At 43.0% G+C, this 19,472-nt stretch overlaps 1 protein-coding gene across 1 annotated transcript in view; it reads left to right on the top strand.

Annotated features, from left to right (window-relative positions):
- The first annotated feature begins 5,593 nt into the window (after positions 1 to 5,593).
- Positions 5,594 to 19,472, top strand: part of LOC149242721 (F-box/kelch-repeat protein At2g44130-like) — a 29,457-nt gene continuing 15,578 nt past the window's right edge. The window contains exon 1 of the mRNA XM_089370968.1: positions 5,594 to 5,712. Within this exon, the coding sequence (XP_089227094.1) occupies positions 5,594 to 5,712 (119 nt within the window). The remainder of the gene's footprint in view (positions 5,713 to 19,472) is intronic.

Below are 19,472 nucleotides of genomic sequence, written 5' to 3' on the forward strand. Positions count from 1 at the left end.
TTAGCTGAAACATTCCAGGGCTGATCTGCTTTTCATAAACCTCGTTCCTGCAATTACATTGTCTTATGAACGCCTTTGCAAATTCAAGTGCGCCTAATACAACGCTCTACCACTTCAATTATCGTTATGCCGTGTACAGAATTTGATCAAAGTCAAATATCAACTCATTCGATACAGCTATTGACTTAACCATGGTCGATTTCACCAACAGTGCCAGAGTGTTTCAATTCTCCATTCGACCTTCGCAACTTACAGAACTCACGCTTAAAAAAACAAGTGTTGGGCCCACAGTTAAACGTTCAAACGCCTTCAACGCTTTTGTCGAAGTCTTTCACCTTATTCAATGTTGTTAAACAATCTCTGCACATTCATACCAAACAGGATTTCATATATGAACAAATTACGGCCATAGAACTGGTTCAACACAAAACGACAGCCACCATGCCACTTATATTTAATTCCATCCAACAGCATTTTCCATCAATCGAATTCTGTTTCATTTGTTAATTGACAGGGCATAAGATTAGATTCAACGTTCCAGAGATGCAAAATGCCGAGTTAGACTTTGTCATAACTGACATCGCTCCAAGGAAATAGAGTTCCCCACGCTTCTCCCAATTTGACATACATTCAGTTCATCACCGCAGCATATAAAACATGAATCCAGCAACTCATTAATAAGTGACCTTAAAATCAATTCTTCACAGAAATACCATTAAAATTCATGCACTCCATAGAACGATTCATTCATATCTCTAATTGCGCTATGCGAATTGAATTCCATTCAATGTGTAGGTCGATTTTAATTGAAATCGACCTTCCCTCCTCCTATACTTTACACAGAATTTCAAGCGTTTCATTCACATTCCATGCGCTGAGAACACAAACTCAACTACCTTGACCAATGCTGTAGATCGATTTCCAGCTGCTTCAATGCTGTAGATCGATTTCAATGTTGTAGATCCAATGTCAAATTCTAACTGAAGGTCGGTCTCAATATTTGCTCCCACTACCAACTATTCCAGCATCGATTATTCAGAACGATTTTCCATTACTCTGTAAGATTTGACTCATTTCATGGCATTAAACTCAAGCAACGATTTCACCACCAGATTCTATAAAATGTGCATTCTCAATTTAAACTCAGTTACAAAAAATATACACCACTCTAGAAATCGAACCACACAACTCTGAGAACACTTTTCACATTAATAATAAAAATACTTACAAACTTTCATTTTCCAGATATTCAACATTAACGGCCTTACAATTGGCCGGAGCCTTTCAAGATTTGGCTGTCCAACCTTCACTTTCTCCTCTGTATTCTATCCTATCTACCCCAATTTGCCTTTTAGGCTCATAAATTTATGCAAATTGAATTAAACCAATTTAGGTTCAAATCCCTTTAATCACTCAACAAAGTCCTCAAATATCTCAACACCCCTACAATCTAGATTTTATCCCTAAAATCTTGAAACTAAATCTAACTTAGGCTTCATCATTAATTCTTAATTATCTCAAGGCTAATTCCTCTCATGTTTGAGTTGTTTGGAAACACTTACAAATCCTCTCAAAATTTGCATAAATATTTACATAAAATTAATAATTTCTCAAAAACATGAGACCCCTTAGTTTTAATAAATACAAGGTATTTTTCCGAGTCTATGCTCCTGCATCAGGGCTGGATAACCTACTTCCAATTAATCAAGTTGAGTTTCCTTTTATCATTTTTTCCCCCCTGCCATAGGAATTGGTGAAGGACAATTTCCTTTTTGTTGTGGAAGGAGGCCGAAGCTTAAAGAAGAGAAAAATGATATAGGGGAGAGAAGATATCCCTAACTTAAGAAGAGTGAGGTGACTAGCATTGTTGAGCCAAATAGATCCCCACTGTTGCACTTTTCTTTTCATGTTGTCAACTACTGTGTCCTAGATTTCTTCTCTCAAAGGTCTAGCACTTACAAGCATGCCCAAGTAAGAGAAGTGAGTCCAATCATACTTGCATGTGACTCCAAAGATGATGGCGATATTGCGAAGCTCCTGTACTGTTGTGTTCTAGCCATATATGTAGCTTTTCAAATTATTTACCATTCCGCCAGAGTAGCTCATGTATTTGTCAAGGAGAGATTTGAAGTGCTTGGCTATTGTGGTGGAGGCCCCTCCAATCAGCAGGGTGTCGTCAGCAAATTGTGAATGATTTATGTTCTTGACCCTGTCCCCAAATTTTATTCCTGTGATTAAGCCAACCCTTCGGTTGAAGTCCAATGCTCTGCTGAAGGATTCAGCCATTAGAATGAAGAGATAAGGTGAGATGCGGAAACCTTATCGGAGACCTCTGGAGGATTGGAAAACTTCTCCAGGTCTGCCATTTATGAGAGGGGAGATCCATGGCCCCGAAATGCAGGCTCGAATGAGGTTGAGAAAGCGGTCATCAAATCCCATCTTCTTCAAAGCTGCCAAGAGGAAGGAGTGTCTCACTCTGTCAAATGCATTGGCCAGATCAAGCTTGAGGATAAACCCTTTCTCATTTCTGGTTTGACTCGAATGGATGGCCTCTTGCACACGTAAAATGGAATCAGTTATGTTTCTGTTGGCTAAGAATCCCCCTTGATTTTTAGAAATGAGAGAAGGTAGTGAAGGCTTTAGGCGGGTAGCAATGATTTTTGTCAAGATTTTATAGGAGGAGTTACAGAGTGATATGGGTCTGAAACGAGGAAAGGAAGATGGCCTGTTTTCTTTGGGGATGAGTGCTAGATCAGTAGCATTGGTATATCCTCTTATTTTTCCTTTTCGTTGGATCCAATTGAGCATTGTTTTCAAGTCCTTTTTAATAATTCCCCAGAATTATCGATAAAAGCAGATGGGAAAGCCATCTGGTCCCAGCAATTTATCAGGTTGAAGAGTCTAGATTGATCTCCTGATTTCCTCCTCATCTATTTCCTTGCTTAAAATTTCATTCATTTCCCTGCTTATCCCTGTTGGGAGATGCTACAATAAATCTGTATAATCCTCTGCTTCTTTTGTTTCCGTTAGCAGGTCCCGATAGTGATATGTAGTAGCTCTTCGAGTGGCTTCCTAAGTGCTTTGTCTATCACCTTCTGCATCTAGGATGGAGCTAACATTATTCCTTATCTTTCTGGCTATTGTTTTCTTGTGAAAAAAACGCCGAGTTCTTGTCACCCCCTTGTAACCATAATTATCTCGACTTGAGCCTCCATTTTGTTTCCTCTTCTCTGTTAACTTGATATAACTGTAAGTAGAGTTCATTTTCCTCCTATTTGTTCTCTTGGGAAAGGCCATTATCCTCTATTTCTCTTTGGATATACTCCAGATTGTTCTTAATTTCTTTTTTTACCTTCTCTGGTTGTTGATACTTTGTTTTAGCCCATTCTTTGATGGCTTGTTTTGTTTTCCGTAGTTTTTCTTTCGAAATGAAACCGGGAGAGCCTTCCACGTGTTGGATCCAAGAGTTGTAAACAATTCCTACAACTGCTGGTATATCATTCCAGAGAGAACTGTATCTGAAAGGAATGGGCCCAAGTGGCCTATCATTTTCCAATGTTAGAGTTATTGGGAAGTGGTCGGAGGCAGAGCACGTTAGAATGTTAGCATATCCAATGGAGAAAGGAGAGAGAAGTGTAATATTGATGAGAATTTTGTCCAACCGCTCCATGATGTTACCAGCACCCATCCTGTGGTTGTTCTAGGTGTATCTACGGTTTTTTGGAGGGACATCCATAAGATCATGCTCCTGTATGATATTTTCCAACTGTATTCTATATGGATCAGGCGTAAAACTGCCTCCCCTTTTCTGATCCGGTGTGGAGGATTAAATTAAAGTCACCTCCTAGAATAATTTTAGTGTTCTCTTCTGTGTCCAAACTGTCTTTTAGATCATGCCAAAAACTATCCTTATCTTTGCAGTGATGCGGCACATAGATGTTGTAGATGATAATGGCTTGTTGATCTGCTTTATTTTCTAGAGTCGTTTTGATCCAGTGTTGATTTATTGTTTCCAAAATACAGTTCCATATACCTTGATTCCAAATTGTTGCTATTCCTCCTAAGGCTCCTCTTGCTTCACTAATGCTTCCTCTATATTGTCTCTGCTGCTCAATGACTTTATTCATTTCCTTGTGGTTTTGTTTTGTTTCTTGTAACATAATAATTCCTGGCTTCTCAGAAATGATAAGGTCCCTTAGGGCTGCTACCTTAGAGGGGTGCCTAAGTCCCCTGATGTTCCAAGATAATATTTTCATCGGGATATGCGGTATGCGGGGAGGTGCTCACCCCACTTGGTCCTTGTTGATTGTTTTTTTGTCATGCTTCCCCAGGATATGAGTTTCTATGGGTGTATGCATTCCCATTGTTATGGCCTTTTGTGTGTTCTCATCCCTGTGATGCTTAGCAGATTTCCTGCCTGGGCCAATTTTCTTGGATGGTTCACTAGAATACCCATGATATTTAGATGAGCTTTTGGTGATTCTATTGAGGGGAGGATCAAGAAGAGGCTGAGAGGAAATAGTAAGAGGAAATGAGGATTCGATAGTGTCTTGGCATTGGCTTTCAGGGAGAGGGGGCTCCTGGGGATCAGGAGGAGAGTGGGGGGATGAGGGGTATTCTTCCTCCAAAGATTCAAAGGGGTTTGATGTAGAGGGTAATGGCTAAGTCAAGATGGGAGGGGGGGAGAAGGCTACAACTTGGATTTCTAGGGGAGGCTTTGGTTTTGGGCCTGACTATTTGGGGTTTGTTTTCTTTTTTTTGACTTGTTCCCATGTGTCTTCATTGGCTTCACCATTTTCATTCATTTCATTTTCTTTTAGTTTGCTACACCTATTATAAAAATGACCATATTCATGGCATACCTTACATTTGAATGAGATTTGTTCATATTCTAACTGCTGAATGAGATTTGAATGAGATTTGAATGAGATTTGGTCCACTTTGATCTTGATTGCTTCCGGAAGGCCCCTTCCTAAGTCGACTTCAACACAGATCCTTGCACATGCGTGCATGTTGTCCTTTGGTTCGCATCTATCGATGTATTTTCTGACAGTGTTCCCAATGGCTTTGACCGATTCATCTCCCCAACAATGAATAGGGAGATGGGGCAAGCGAACCCAAACTGGGACTACATTAGGTATATCCATTTCTGGGTCGAAGTCAGGGGACCATCTGTTCAGAGAGAGACCTCTCGAATCCATGAAGTAGGGACCATTTCTGAAGATGAGATTCTGGTCTTCTTTGGTTTCAAATAGGAATGTGTAGTAACCCCTTCCACCGAATCTTATTGCGATTTTTCCTTGGATGTTCACGTTCCAGTTGCGCTCCACCCATTTCTGTACAGCTTTGTGAGAGGGCCATAGGCTAGTAAATTGTCCAACCAGACCTGTCTTTGCTAGAGAGATCGCTGCCTTCCTTGGGAGACTATGGGGAAGGGAGATTTATGGGATGTCAGCTAGTTTCTTGATGAAATTTGAAGCTGTGGCTTTGTTTCAGATGGTAGCATTTTTAGAAATGAGAGAGGCGAAGATCTCAGCATGGTCTTCATTGTCTTGCATCTAGGAGGGGTCAATCCCAGCATGGAAAGGCCAAAATGGAGCCAGTCGCAGCACTAGCTAGACGAGGAGTGCAGAGCCCAACTGCGGGGGTGCCAAGGAGGAAGATTGGAGGCTTAGCAGTAGGGGCTGCCAGGCAGGAGGCCTGCGGAGGGCCGTAGGTGGTGAGGTTGCAGGGGCGCGGGAGCTCCGGTTCAAAATTTCACATGCGATCAAAAGGTCGAATTGGAGCTTGTACATTTTTTTGTGGTGTGAAATTTCTCCATGTCTCTGTTATTAGGTTATGAAAATTGGGGTGATTCAACCAAAAGGCTTTAAAGTGAAAGGGCCTGTGAACATTGTCTCCCAGTCTTTGCCAGTGAAGCCTAATAGGCCAATGGTCCAAGCCAGAGAGTGGCAATATAGAGGCCAAGAGATCCCCGCCAAGATGTATTGCATTATCAGAGATCAAGAATTTGTCGAACAGATGCATGCTTGTTGTTCCAAGTATAAACACCATTGTTGAATTCCATATCTATAAGCCCGTTGTTAGGAATGTATTTTTCAAAGTGCGTGCTTTCACAGTCCAGCTTGATCCGTCCTCCTCTTTTTTCCTCCAACCTTGTAATCATGTTGATGTCCCCCTCCTGTGATCCAAAGTGGGTGGGATCTTTCAGAGTTGATCTGAGTTAGGGTATTTAGTGTGTCTACTTTCTTTGTTGCCTCCTGGGGGAAGTAGACATTAGTTAAGTGTCCATGAACATTTGTCCCTGTTAAATGAAACTTGGCCTGAATAAAGTGCTTACTGGCATGTATGTTGGTAAGTGTTATATCTCTATCATCCCAAACAATGGCTAGCCCTCCTGAGGCTCCCATGGCTTCCACCGCCACTTCTTTTCTCCCTGGCCACGCTTTGGCAAGGATCTGATCCAACGTTGTGGAATTACACTTGGTCTCTTCCAAGATGAGAAATTGAGGCTTTTCCTGTTGTAGCATGTTCTTCATTAATTGTCCCTTCCCCGGGCTGTTGAGCCCTCTGATGTTCCATGAGATGAGCTTCATGATTCACGATTGGGAAGGGGATTATAGTATTTGGTGAGCTTGGAGTATCTTCCAGATTCCACCAGCATCTCCCCTATTTGGATGGTTCTCTGAAGATCGGTTTTCCATCCTCATTTCTTGTTATATTTGAGGATATTTCTTCCATCCCACTGACTACCAGTTTGGACGCCTAATGATCTTTGCTTCTGTGCTCTTAAGAGAATTACTTCTAAGTTCTCTAGCTATCGCTCAGGAATTTTGTCATATTCCTTTTTCTTACAAGCCTGTTCAAGTCCCGATATAACTAGATCTCCGATGTCGAAGCTCTCCGGTTCCTCTTCCATGTGCTATACTATTTCCTTCTCTACCTCTATATCATTTACAATCGTGAGCTGCATCTGAGTGTTATCTACCTCCATATCTTGAGCAGTCCTTTTCTGCATGTTACTGGGAGAGGGTGTTTTGGTGTCCGCGGGTTGCTTAGAAGTGAGGGCTTTCTTTGAACTTGATGGGGCAGAATGGGCGAAAGTCTTAGGAATGGCGTCAGGTTGTTTCTGATTATCTAAAATATGAACCTTTGGCTGGAGTAGGATTTCAAAGTTGTTGTTGTTGAAGGCAAGGAGGTGCTGGTGACAGGTTGTTTGACTGAGGTAGAGGGCTTTTTATGGGTCTTTTTGTGATTGGGAACTTTTGTGAACCCATCGGGGTCAGATTTTTCCATTGAAGGGGTGGTCGTGGATTTCATATTGGAGGGACAGTCTTGGAATAAATGGCCTAAGGCATGGCATTTTCGACAGCGAAATTGTACATGCTCGTAATCTATTATTTGTAACCATTCATAATCATCATGGTAGAGGCTTACCACATCCGGGAGAGCTTTGCTAAGGTGCATGTATACAAAAATCCACACATAGGAGGTGTATCGCTTCAGCTTTGTCTCCTCTTCCACTTTGATGAATTCACCTAAACCATTCCCAATGTCTTGCAAAGAGTCTTCATCCCAATACTCCAGAGGGAGAGAATAAAGGTGCAACCACACTGGGGCCCAACTTAGATCTTCTATGTTCGAGTTAAAGTGTTCGATCCATCCTCTTAGGTACAACCCTACTGCATTGAAGAAATACGGTCCTCCATCCAATACCCTGTTTCGGTCCTCCAGACAATTGAAAATGACAGTAAAGAAGCCCTTAGGCCCTAACTGCAGTATTATATGACCTTTTGGCTTCCATTTGGTTGTGATCCAACCATGCAAAGCTTTCTCTGTTGGCCAAAGGCATATGAACTTTCCTATCAATGAATGATCCCTCATAAACTAGATATGTGTGTTGATGCGCTGACTTGGGAGCTTGATTTTGGGTCTGTCAACTGCTACTGGCTTGTAGGTGTTTGACATCACTCGTGGTTCTTCATTTATGTTGTTATTTGTTGGCGTATTTTCATTCTCTGTTGTTGTATCTTCTAGATGGTCTATCCTAACATTTTCAGTCTGTTGTAAGCCGTTTTCCGTATCAGCGGGGGGAGGCATCATGTCCTCCCCCTGAGGGGATTCCATTACGTGATAGTTGTTCCTTATTGTGCTGTAGCTGCCTTATTCATGAAGGTCAATGGCAGAATGGCATAGTCTGTGAAGGTCTACCAATTGCAGAGTAGTTTCAAACCCTAGGCGCTCCACTCTCCATTTTTTTTTTTTGACATAAACGGTTAGTTTTCATTTAAAATCTGGCAAATCATCTGCCGAAGACTTTAACACTGAAACCCTGTATTTCCTTGTTACAGTTGGTGGGGAAAGAAGATTTTGCTTTTGAATAGTCTTCTAAATGAGTTACACTGTGAATTTAGATAGAGGCTTGAAAAAGAACTTGATTTGGTTTCAGAATGGTGCCTTGAAATTCCACTACTTTTGCTTTCCGTGACGTAGCTGTGCTTCCTAGCTTGTAGAGAGAAGATCCAACGCGTCGGAGTGCCAGATCATCCCAAGAATCACTGTGTTTTCTTTTTCAAATGTCTGGCAGAGTGTTATATAGTGTTCAAGAATGCCAAGAGTAGTAAATTGGCCTTGAAGTGGCCCTTGTAAACTCCCCAGCACCTACCCAGATGCAATAGTGAGTTCCAACGATGAACAGAGATCGAAAATGCCATGGTTGTGTTCTGAATTTTCCCTTGTGGATGAGTCTGCGTTTCCTAACAGTAGCCAGCTCAAAATGGTTTGGTCACAAAGTCTGGAGAATCTAAATCAACGAAATTCTCAAGGGAACAGAGGCCCAGAGAACTCCAAAATTAAGGAATCCTGTAGTGCGATTCAACATCATTTACTAACAAAGATCTCCTTCTCCTGAGAGAGCCTAGGTTGGCTGCCAAGTCCGCCTGTGAGCTTAACCTCCTCGGAACATGATAGAAGGAGATTTTGTAGAGCTTGGGCAATAATAGTCTGATTTTTTTGAGGATGGGAGCTAACTACACCTCAGAAGGAATCTTTTGAGAGTTCATAGCCTATATAATTAGTCTGGAGTCTCCAAAGATCGAGATGGAGAGGAGGTTCCTCTTGATAGTTGGATTTAGACCCTTCCATAGAGCAAGAGCCTATGTTATGTTGTTTGTTTCATGCCGTAGACCCCAATTAAAGCACAACTCAGTTGAGCCATTTGGGCTTTTTTAGCGCTTGAAATTTCACCTCAGGCTGAGAAAGGTAAACTTCAAGGCAACGTCAAACCACTTAGCCTCGTAGCTAGCCCTATGGGGCAGGAGAGGGCTCTCTCCGGTCTATCTCGGAAAATATCTTCAACGGGCGAGATAACCAACAAGGAAACACTGATTTTAGGCTAGTAAACTGATAAAAGGTTTGATTTGGGATTTTTAGGGTTTTGGTGGAAAATTGGGGAAAGGCAATTCTGGGTGCGGGGATTGGACACAGTTTTTGCAGGGGGTTCTTTGGGGCAAGGTAGGAGACTGTACTGATGCCTTTAAATTAAATGGATGGATAGGAATGACCGGTGAGGAGATAAAGAGAGAAAGAAACCATCAAGAGTTCTCTTTAGACAGATGAAAACATATAATATTAAGCAAACTTAAAAGCAGAGCATGACAATCATGAATTCTACTTTAACACTTCATTTTCCTAATTTGCGAAAGGAAAAGTAAGATGATGAATCACATAACAAATTCACAAGTACAAAGAGATACACACCATCAATACATGTAACCATAGGAATCCCAGAAAGACTGCAAAACCCTGGTCTTTCTTCCTTTGCCAAAACTACAGAGATACAATGAGTAATACAATAGAGCTTCTCCCTCAAGAGTCCAACCATGAAAATGAGCAAGAAAGTACATAATATAGGCCATCTAACATCTTTACCTGCCTCTAGGGGTCGAGCTCACTATCCTAGGAGCTGTTTCAACCAATTCTAAACGAAGCACTGAAAACTAGGCAATCAAAACAACTTGCCTCTACAAGCTAGGAAACCAATTCATTCATTAAATTTTTGCCTATCTTATGAATGAATCTTCTAGAAGAGATAAATAAGTGTCAAAATATCATAAAATTACATCATTTACAACAAGGAGAGTGAAAATCAACTCCAAAAAGTCAAATCCAGTCAAAATTGCGTTTTGCTGAGCTGTAGGTTGAATTCCTGTGCAAACTGCCTCATGGGTCGCGCGCCTTTGGAGGAAATTTTGAGGCACTTCCAGGTGTCCAAATGAGGCAAAAGTGGGCTTGTTGGAAAGGTCGGGATGTCTAATTTCCAACCCAAGTGGAATTTATGAATTTAGTGGTCATTTTCCCCTCCAAAATTGCAATCTCCCAAGACTGCTTCCTGTGTGTCAAAAATGTGGCAGAAAGTCATTTTTTGCTTGTTTTTTGACTTTCTAGAGGCCCAAAACTTGGTGAAATTTCTTGGCAATGGCTGAGCAAGTGTAACTTTTCATGCAAAATCTAGAAACATTGAGTTTTCCCAAAATGGAGTTGCCAAATGAAAGGGTCGCGCGCGGCGCGCGACCCATTGGTGGAGAAAACTTGTTTTTTGCCAGAAAAATCACAATTGACCCAAAATGCTCAATTTTTTTTTAAATTTGTGCTGGAGTTGAGTTATTTAGTATCATGCTCCTTCAAAGAAGCCTCAGCCAAGATGTGGAGGGGGTCGGGCCTTTTCCTTCTTTTTTGTGCTTTGGCCAACCGTCTTTGGAGCACTTTCATTCATGCCTTGCATACGTGCATCCACGCCCAATAATGATTTTTCATGTTCCTGAGCAAGTCCTTATCTTGGTTGGCCTTAGCCAGCAACCTCTCCAAATGAGAATTGACCCGAAGAAGCATAACCTCTCGCTCAACGGGTACCAAATCGCCGGGTCTCTTTCGAGCCAAGTTGCGGTCCTCATGGATCCTCCGCAACTCATCTAGAGTGTGCTCCTCCTCAAGTTGCTTTTTGCGCTGCTCCAAGTAGGTGATGGTCCAATTTGCCATGTCCAATCTTTGCTGCAATGAGTCATTTTCAGCTCTAAGGTGCTGAATGATCTCCTTTGACTCTAGGCTAGGAGAAATGATGTCAAGATCAACAACCTCTATGCCTGGAACACCTGATGGTCCCTCATCAATCTTGGGCTGTTTGCCTCTCTCTGGTACCTGTGCTGCTAAAGAAGGCGAGGCCCCTTCCACCTGGTGTGGAGATAACACTCGCTGAGCTGATGAAGACGGCGAGACCCCTTCCACCTGATGTGGAGAAAATACTCGCCGAGCTGCTGCAAATAAGGCCCTGTGGCCTCTCTGGTATGTGACCAATGGAGGAGAGCTGACATGTCTGGTCTCAGGAATATCATGCTGCTGTGAAGGCCCTCCCTCCTCATGAACAATCTCAGGATGTGGTGGTGGTGCTGTGAAAAACTCACGAGAGATAAACTCCTCCCATGGGATGCCATGCTGAGCCAACTGATGCATGACCACGAGCTGGATCAAACCATAATGATAGAGGCTCCTATATTGTTGTGCTGGGCTTTTCCTCTGCATCAAGGGCACCATCCTCTCAATATTCTGGCACAAGAAAACAGGGATGTTCATCATCCGTACCCGTGTGAAATGCATCAACAAGCGAATATGGTATGAATACACACGTGAAAATCTGCCCTCACAGGTGAAATAGCGCATGATAAGCCTCATCAAAGGAGCATACTCATTCCTCAAAAGTTTGAAAGGAAATACACCTGTCAAGTGTCCCATAAATGCAGATTTAATGTAAGGCTCGTACTGAAAACTGTCCAATATTTTGCGCTTGTTCCACACTTCTCCAACATTAGGTATCCCTGTTGCTAGAGCAATCACCTCGGGTGTCAATGTAAAATCCACCCCTACAAGGTTCACATGCCCATCATGTAAATGAAAAACAAACAAGCGAGCCAACTCCCTGTGATGCTGAATCTGAGAGATCCTCTCGCAAAACTCATAACATGACAGATAGCAGAAACATGTGACTACAATTGGACAAGCCTGCAAATCGGTCAAAGAGGTGGGCTCCTCTCTCCTATGGTAACCGCTCTTACCATCCCTGTGAGGCCTCCTATGTACCTCAACCTTCGGAGTTGACTCACGGTCATCACTCTGCTCATAGTCGGTCTCAGTTTCTGACAAGGTTTGGAGAGCAAAGTGGCTGGAATGTACTGCTGCTTCTGCTAAAAAATCTGCTAGTTTAATTGTTGAAATTTTGTTTCAAGGGGACAAATAGTACAAGGGAAATGTTAGGGAAGGGAGACTTTTAAGAGAGTTTAAGGGTAGGAATCATAATACACCCCATCACACAATTATCATTTGCAAAGTTTTTATGAGAAACAGGGTTTAGGATTAGATTCTTGATTTTTAGGAATAGGGGTAGGGTTTTAGGGCCTTTGGTATTTTTGGTAGAGAGATTGAGTAAAAATGATGAGGGAGGTGGAAATGGGATGTAGGGAAAAAGTGGGGGTGAAGAGGATGACCTTGAAAACAGCAAGACAAACCCTAGCCTTACTAACACTTTGAGTTTCTTAAGCAAATATACATTGGACTCATTATTTCAAAATGATGACTTTAAAATACATCCGCATACTTTTCAAGCTTTGGCAAACAATGTATTTGAATGATGGGAGGCCTACCTGCAACCTTGAAGCAATCCGGGGTTGTTTTGCAGCTTGCAGGCGAAATTTGGCAGAGGAATTCCCAACAGGTCGCGCGCACTGCCCAACGGGTCGCGCATGTGTAAATTCTGAACTGGAATGGGTAGCCTGATGGGTCGCGCTGGCCCAACGGGTCGTGCGCCAGTCTCAATAGGTCGCGCGCCAGTCTCAATAGGTCGCGCGCATTCAGACTTCACAAATTCGCCCAAATTCTCTTCAACACAACTCTCTCTATTGCTTTGAGGCACAATGAAGACTAATGGAGGGAGAGTGAGGCTTTATATTCTTGTTTTAAATTGATTTCATTTCAAAACCCTCTTTCTAATGTTTATCATGACACTTTTTGAAAATTGGAATGCTATTGACTTTATGGTTTCCTTTTGTCCTGAAATTGGTTGAACTGATGTTTTTCTTGAAAATTTTTGCAGAGATAGCTTCTGAGGAATCTTGGCAAGGGGACCAGGGCTGCATGTTGACTTTCAAAGAATTTTGAATTTTTACAATTTTTTACAAAATTTTGAGAAAATGACCTTGGGCTTTAAAAACAAGGTTTTTAAATCCAAGGTAAAAATTAGCTGTATAAGATGAAATCTTTTGAAGAAACACTCTGATAGTCATCCCTCTGGCCTGCTGGGCATTTATTGACTTTTGAAGACCTGACCTTAAAGATAAATTGGACCCAAACCCTAGACCTAGGACTTTTGACCTCAAGACGAGACAAGTAACCTTGAAATAGTTTATTGACTAAAACAACTTGATCCAGCAGTGCCAAGAGGGGAGTAAAGACACCAGCTCCTCCATCAGGGTTATGGCATCCCTAATGGAATGCAATAAGATGACACTGATGAGACACCTACTTATGCAAATGCAAAGAGCTTTGATCACTGATGGAGGGCTACTAGACCGACTCTAACAGGCTTAAGATAACTCCCCCACAACCCACCTTTCCTAGGTTACCTTTAGAGGCCCCATCGAAGAATAGGTAGTGATCATTGGTGGGATCCAGTATTGTAGCAATAATGCTACAACTCCTGGAGCTTCCTTCTCTAATTTTATCAACCTGGTAGTTCGTAACAAACTTGGAAGCGACGGTGCTGTATGCACAAGTACTAGCTCTTGTCGCAGCTGTCACTTGGTCAGCTGGCACAAGTCCGCTAGGGCTCAAGCCAACTTCTATATGTTCTCAGAAGAAGCTTTCTAAATGATCAACGAAGGCTATCTCAAAGGAAATTAACCTACTTTGCAAGAATGAACCGAAAGCCAACCAAACATGGAAACCCTAGTAAACCCTAATCTGACCAGCTTAATCCTTACAATGAAATGATGGGAATGCAACTCCTAACGATGATGCCATTTACTTCTAGTGATATGAGATGCATGAATTTAAAATACTTCCATTGAAGAGAACACGTTTTTATATTTTTTCTCAAGTGGTTGGAGTTATTATGATTGTGCTTCTTACTGGGTCTTGACTGTGCAGGGGTAGTTCAAAGGGGAGGAAGGCTTGGGAAAGGTCAGGAGGACTCTGAGAGGTTCCAGGGGATCCCTAACATCATTCCACAGAAGTTCACAACGTTCAGGTGCTTGGCAGCCGTGTTTGCGGGTTTCTATAGGATGTCTGCAGGGGATCCTACAGGAAGCTCGGGATTTCTATAGGAAGTCTGCTAACTTCTACAGGATGTTCTGCAGTCAGAGTTTTGGGTGATGGAGGAGTGAAGGAGCTATATGGGTGGATAGGTAGGATGAAAGAGGAGCTTGTGATGGCTCAGGGATAGAGAGATGAGATGGGGAGAGAGTGTATAAAGCTGGTCAGTCGATAGAAGGGTAGAGGCAATGGAAGGCCGAAAAGATGAGGCAACGTGGATAATCGAAGAGTTGGTGGGCAAAGGATCTAGCTGCGAGGTAGGGAGATGGCTTAGGGATGACTGAGGAGGATAAGGAAGTGTTGGAGTGGGTCTGCGCAGTGTAAATGAAACAAATCACCTCTGTCTTGCATAAAACCGAGAATTCATCAACCTAGTCTATCTGTTTTATTAAAAATCAAAGAACAGCGATGTAAGTTAAGAGAGAAATCGTGCATGGAGCTGAAACAAGGGGTTATTGCTGAAGATATAACTGCATGGATACTTATACCAATGGAAATATGACTTTAAAGCTTGCATGAACATATAAGACTGCGTTTTTGGTGGTTGGCACGGTCTACACCCCCAATCTCTAAACAGAGGTGGCAGTGAGTGCACGATCAACCTTTTCTTGGAACTCTGATGAATTCTAATGCTCCTAATCTAATCTAAGCTACTGAAAGCACTTTATCCATAAACTAATCCTACTTAATCACATCAAGAAAATTGAATCAGCAGACTGTGTTTTCCAAATGCATGTCAAGGCAAAGAAATGAAATGTTGAAAGGAAAGACAAGTAACAATACAAAGAAAAGGAGGTCTACTGCTCTTAGGTTGGGCCCTAACCTGAGAGCTATAGCTCCTCTAAGAACTCAGAATTGAATCCAAATCTGCCTGCCTTTTATTAAAAGATCATAATCATGAGTCTAACAACATGCCAAAATTGGCTTACAAAGAGAAAAAACAGAGCTATAGCTCGTGATTCAAAATCTACAACAAAGGTTCAAGAGTCTTTATAGAAGGCTACAACCTCAATATTTATACATGATGAGGGCCAAGCTGGCCTCCTCAATTAGTGGGGTTTAGATGTCCAACTAAAAGTAAACTATTGTTCCTGTAGAATCTGTTGGCTGCCTTCTAGCTCGGTGGTGATAGTTTTTGGAGCTCGGAGTTGGGGTGGAGATCACGAGGAAGGTCATTCAAGGTTGTGGACAACTCCCCTATAAACCCGCAATGCCACCTTGGCTATCTCCTTGTCTCCATCTGCGTGGTCTTTGCTCCATTTAATGTCAAAAAACCTGAAATCATCATGTATTAGCCACATAGGCAAAATGACTGCCCTTCTTCCTACAAATAACACGAATATACTAAGAAATGATGCATAAGTGATAAAAAATGAAGGGTTGAGCAAGGTAAGTAGGCCAAATGAGCCCAAATTGTTACCAAAAATTGGGGCTCATCATCACCCCCCAACTAAAATATTTGCTCATCCTTGAGCAACTAGTCCAACTCCTCATCCTTCATTGCCTTTACTGCTACCCTTACATCCCAAACCTCTGTAGTAGTGTCCTCCTTGTTGATATGAAACCCAGCCCTTCTGTTTACCTCTTCCCACTGTTCATTATCATCTTTCTCTGTGTTGCCTTCCATCAATCCTAGCAGCAGTGGTGGGGTGAGTTTAAGACCAATCCTGCTGGCCTCGAGGTTTTGCATGGATTTCTTATAGAGGGCTACCCATACCAGAGCTTCCCTCATCCGAGTTTGGGTATGGTACTCTCGAATTTTCAGACTGTGTGCCAATGTATTCCATCTGCGTGTGCATGCTTGGACAACATTGTCTCCTAACAGTCTCTCCATGTCCTCAAAATGAGCTATGGCTTGGGCCTGTTGATCCATATATCTTAATGAAGCTTGAGGGTCAGTGGACAAATGTTGGTGTGCCGAGATTAGTGCAACTGGATCCCCTGGTTCTGGTCTGATGAGCAATGGCTCGTTCAGCTCTTAGTTCATGATTGATTTGGCTTCTGCTGCTCTTTTGTCCTCATGGTTCAGCCATCAGGCAAAGGCCATTAATTGCATATCTCCCAAGGCCGTATTGGGATCCCATGAAACTACATTAGGCAGGGCCAGATTATGGAGGTAGAACTCCGCTAATTTGGCCCTATCCTCTGATGAACTAGTACTGCAAACTTCAGTGAATTGTTGCGGGTCTTGGAGTTGAGAGATACCTCTTTGCGCCAAGGTATTGATTTGGAATTGCAGCCATTGGTCTTTCAAGTACAAGCCATAGGATTTGGCCAGCTGCCTGCATTGGATAGCATCCATGGCCCAGCTGGCCATGCAGGCCAATTGTGCTTCTTTCTGCTGCAGCTGTTCTCTGAGAGCTTGCACCTCAATTTGTGCTTGTTGTTCTGCTTCCTGTAGAAGTGTGGTTGGCTCCCCAAAACCGTTATTCAGTTCCTTTTTGCCTTGCTGTTCCTCTGTGGTGTCCTTGGAGGATGTACCTATCCCTGCCCTCAGCTCCTGTAGCTGCAATCTCAGCTTCTGGTTTTCTTCCTGTAGGAACACGCATTGGCAATTTGCCACATGTTTAGCCATGGACAATTCACTTCTGGCCTCCTTGAGCTGCTCCTGTAAGGGACCTATGTCCGCCACCCCCTTTGACTTGGCTATTTTCATCCATGTGTGTGTACGGACTCTTTCTTCCTCCAATGCAAAAAACAGTGGCACAGTAAATTTCTGAGGTATAATTTTGCCAGCCTCTAAAAAGTTGTAATATGAACTCAGACTTGGTTGAGGGCTGGGCTCTGGTATATGCTCTTTTTCCACTTCCTTTGGTGGCTCTACTTCACCCTCCCTTGGTGGTGATAAGGGTGCTTCTCCTTCCATTCTCTCAGTCTCTTTAAGCCTGGCTAAGGTTTCCTGTAGAGCATCTTCAGCATCCTGTAGCTGAGCTTTTTCAGTCAATTGGTCTAACTTTTCTTGCCACGTAGTTTTCTTCGGGCTCCTCCTCTCATAGGTGACTGATATCCTCTAGGGGGACCTTTCCTTGGGCGAAGTAGGGGCATCTTCAATAATGATCGGGCTGCTGGACGGAGGCTGTGGCTTGCCCGTCTTTATCCTCACACTTCTTCAAGCTTTAAAATATAGAGGGGTCTCATTCTTCCTCTTCTCCTTTGGCTTAGGAGGTGTGCTGAGGGGGGCCAGCACAGCTGCTACCTCCCTTTCACGAATATCAACTTTCTTCTCCTTGGGTTTCACTTTTTCGGGGCTTCCTGTAGAAGACCCTGTTTTAGTCAATTTCGGGCTTCCTGTAGAAGACCCTTTTCCAGTCAATTTCGGGCTTCCTGTAGAAGACCCTTTTTCGGTTAATTTCGGGCTTCCTGTAGAAGCCAGTTTCGATTTTCCTGTAGAAACAGGTGTCACCGCCTTGGTTTGCTTTGCTGCATGAGTTTTGCTTTTTGACTTGGTTGCGGGTGCTGTCGAGGCACTTTTGCTGATGTGGACCTTCTCAGCCTTGTCCACTCTCCCTTGAAACCTTTTCTCTCTTGCTGTCAAGATGGGTGTGTCATCTTTCTCTTTGGCACCCTTTATCTCTCGTTTCTCGTCTTGCTTTTTCTTCTGCTCTATGGTCGTGGTCTTCTGGCTTGTTTCTTTCTTTCCCGCGGGCACTGACTCTTTCTCCTCACTGCTAGATGAACTGAGCTCTTTTGTCAGCATCTTTATATCCCCATCCTTTGTCAAATTTCTGAAGGCTTCCCATGAGAGAGGAACCTTGTATGTGTGGAGCTCATCCTCCACGAAGAGTTTGATCAGTCCATGGTGGGCTACCTGGTCTGGTGTGCCTTCTTTCAACTTGGTGGCACACTCAATCAGAGACTGTAATAGAAAGTAGGGGAGACTGAGCTTGTTTTCTATAGGTAGATCCATCTGGTGTCTTAATTTAGTGAGTAACCGAAAGTGGTACCCGTATACAATGCTAAAACGACCTTCGCAGGTGATGTACTTCATAATCTACAGGCTAACTTCATTCCACAGTGGCAGTAAACTGGTTCTACGAACCCCATTTTTGTCTTCTGAGAATTCCTCCTCTGGTGGAAAGAATTCTTTCTTAGCCTGTTGGCCCAATTTCCTTTCTTCCTTATCCCATGGCAATCCCATTGGGAGCTCAGTAACTCGGCTGATGAATTGTGGGGTGAGTTTGAGGCTTAAACCCCTGAAGTTAACGGTGGCCAATGTTTTGGATTTCGGCCTCAGAGCTTGCAAAAACTCTTCTGCCACTTCATCATCATAGCCTTGCAATTGGTCACAGAAGGATATCCATTGCGCTCGTGTGAAGAGCTCCACCACCATAGGATTTTCTCTTAACTTTGTTGAATCAGTGGGTTCCCTTCTGATGAACCCACCCTGCATGGTGAAAAACTGCTGCTTTAGCTAGAGGTGGCGAATGCGGAAGAAATTTGGCCCACTAGGACAGAGCGTAGAATTACGCTTCTGTCATGCATATAATTCACAAAGCTGATCTCCTGAGGACCTTAACGCAGCTTAACTACACTGACATCTTATAGGACGACAGTTCATACACGACATACAACATTTGCAAAAATTTTCTACGACCAGACTATAGACGACGATTCTGCCACCCTCAAAAACAAATTGCATGGAAAGTTCAGGCTTACCTTTTTAATCCGCCACCTTTTGACGTGAGGAACCCGACTTCCTATAGAAACAACTTTCCTGTAGGAGCAGCGCGTGATTTTCGGGGGATACTGCAGTGGGTCTGCGCTCTTGGTGTTGCTTCATAGGCGTTCTGATGGCCAAAGACTCAGAGTATCAAGCTGCAGAGGGATCCGGATGATCACTCGAGTCTCAAACGGTGAATGATAAATGCATGGGGTGTCAATCTAGCCGATTAGATTTGAATCGGCAGAATCCGTGGCACGGGGGTGAGCTGTCCCTGCCAGACCATTGGACGATGTCATCCCATCATTTACCTGCGAGTTCCCTTACTGCCGCATCATTCCCCACAGATCTTCCGTCGTCTCTTCTGTTAAACTCGTTTTTCCCGACGGGATTACTTTCACGTGTGTACTGCCCGTTTCTTTTGCCACGACTGCCACCCAAACATCCGACTAGA

The sequence above is a fragment of the Pinus tabuliformis genome, chromosome 8 (assembly GCF_031772625.1).
Source record: "Pinus tabuliformis cultivar Carrire ecotype Pingquan chromosome 8, CPIR1, whole genome shotgun sequence".
Lineage (NCBI taxonomy): Eukaryota > Viridiplantae > Streptophyta > Pinopsida > Pinales > Pinaceae > Pinus > Pinus tabuliformis.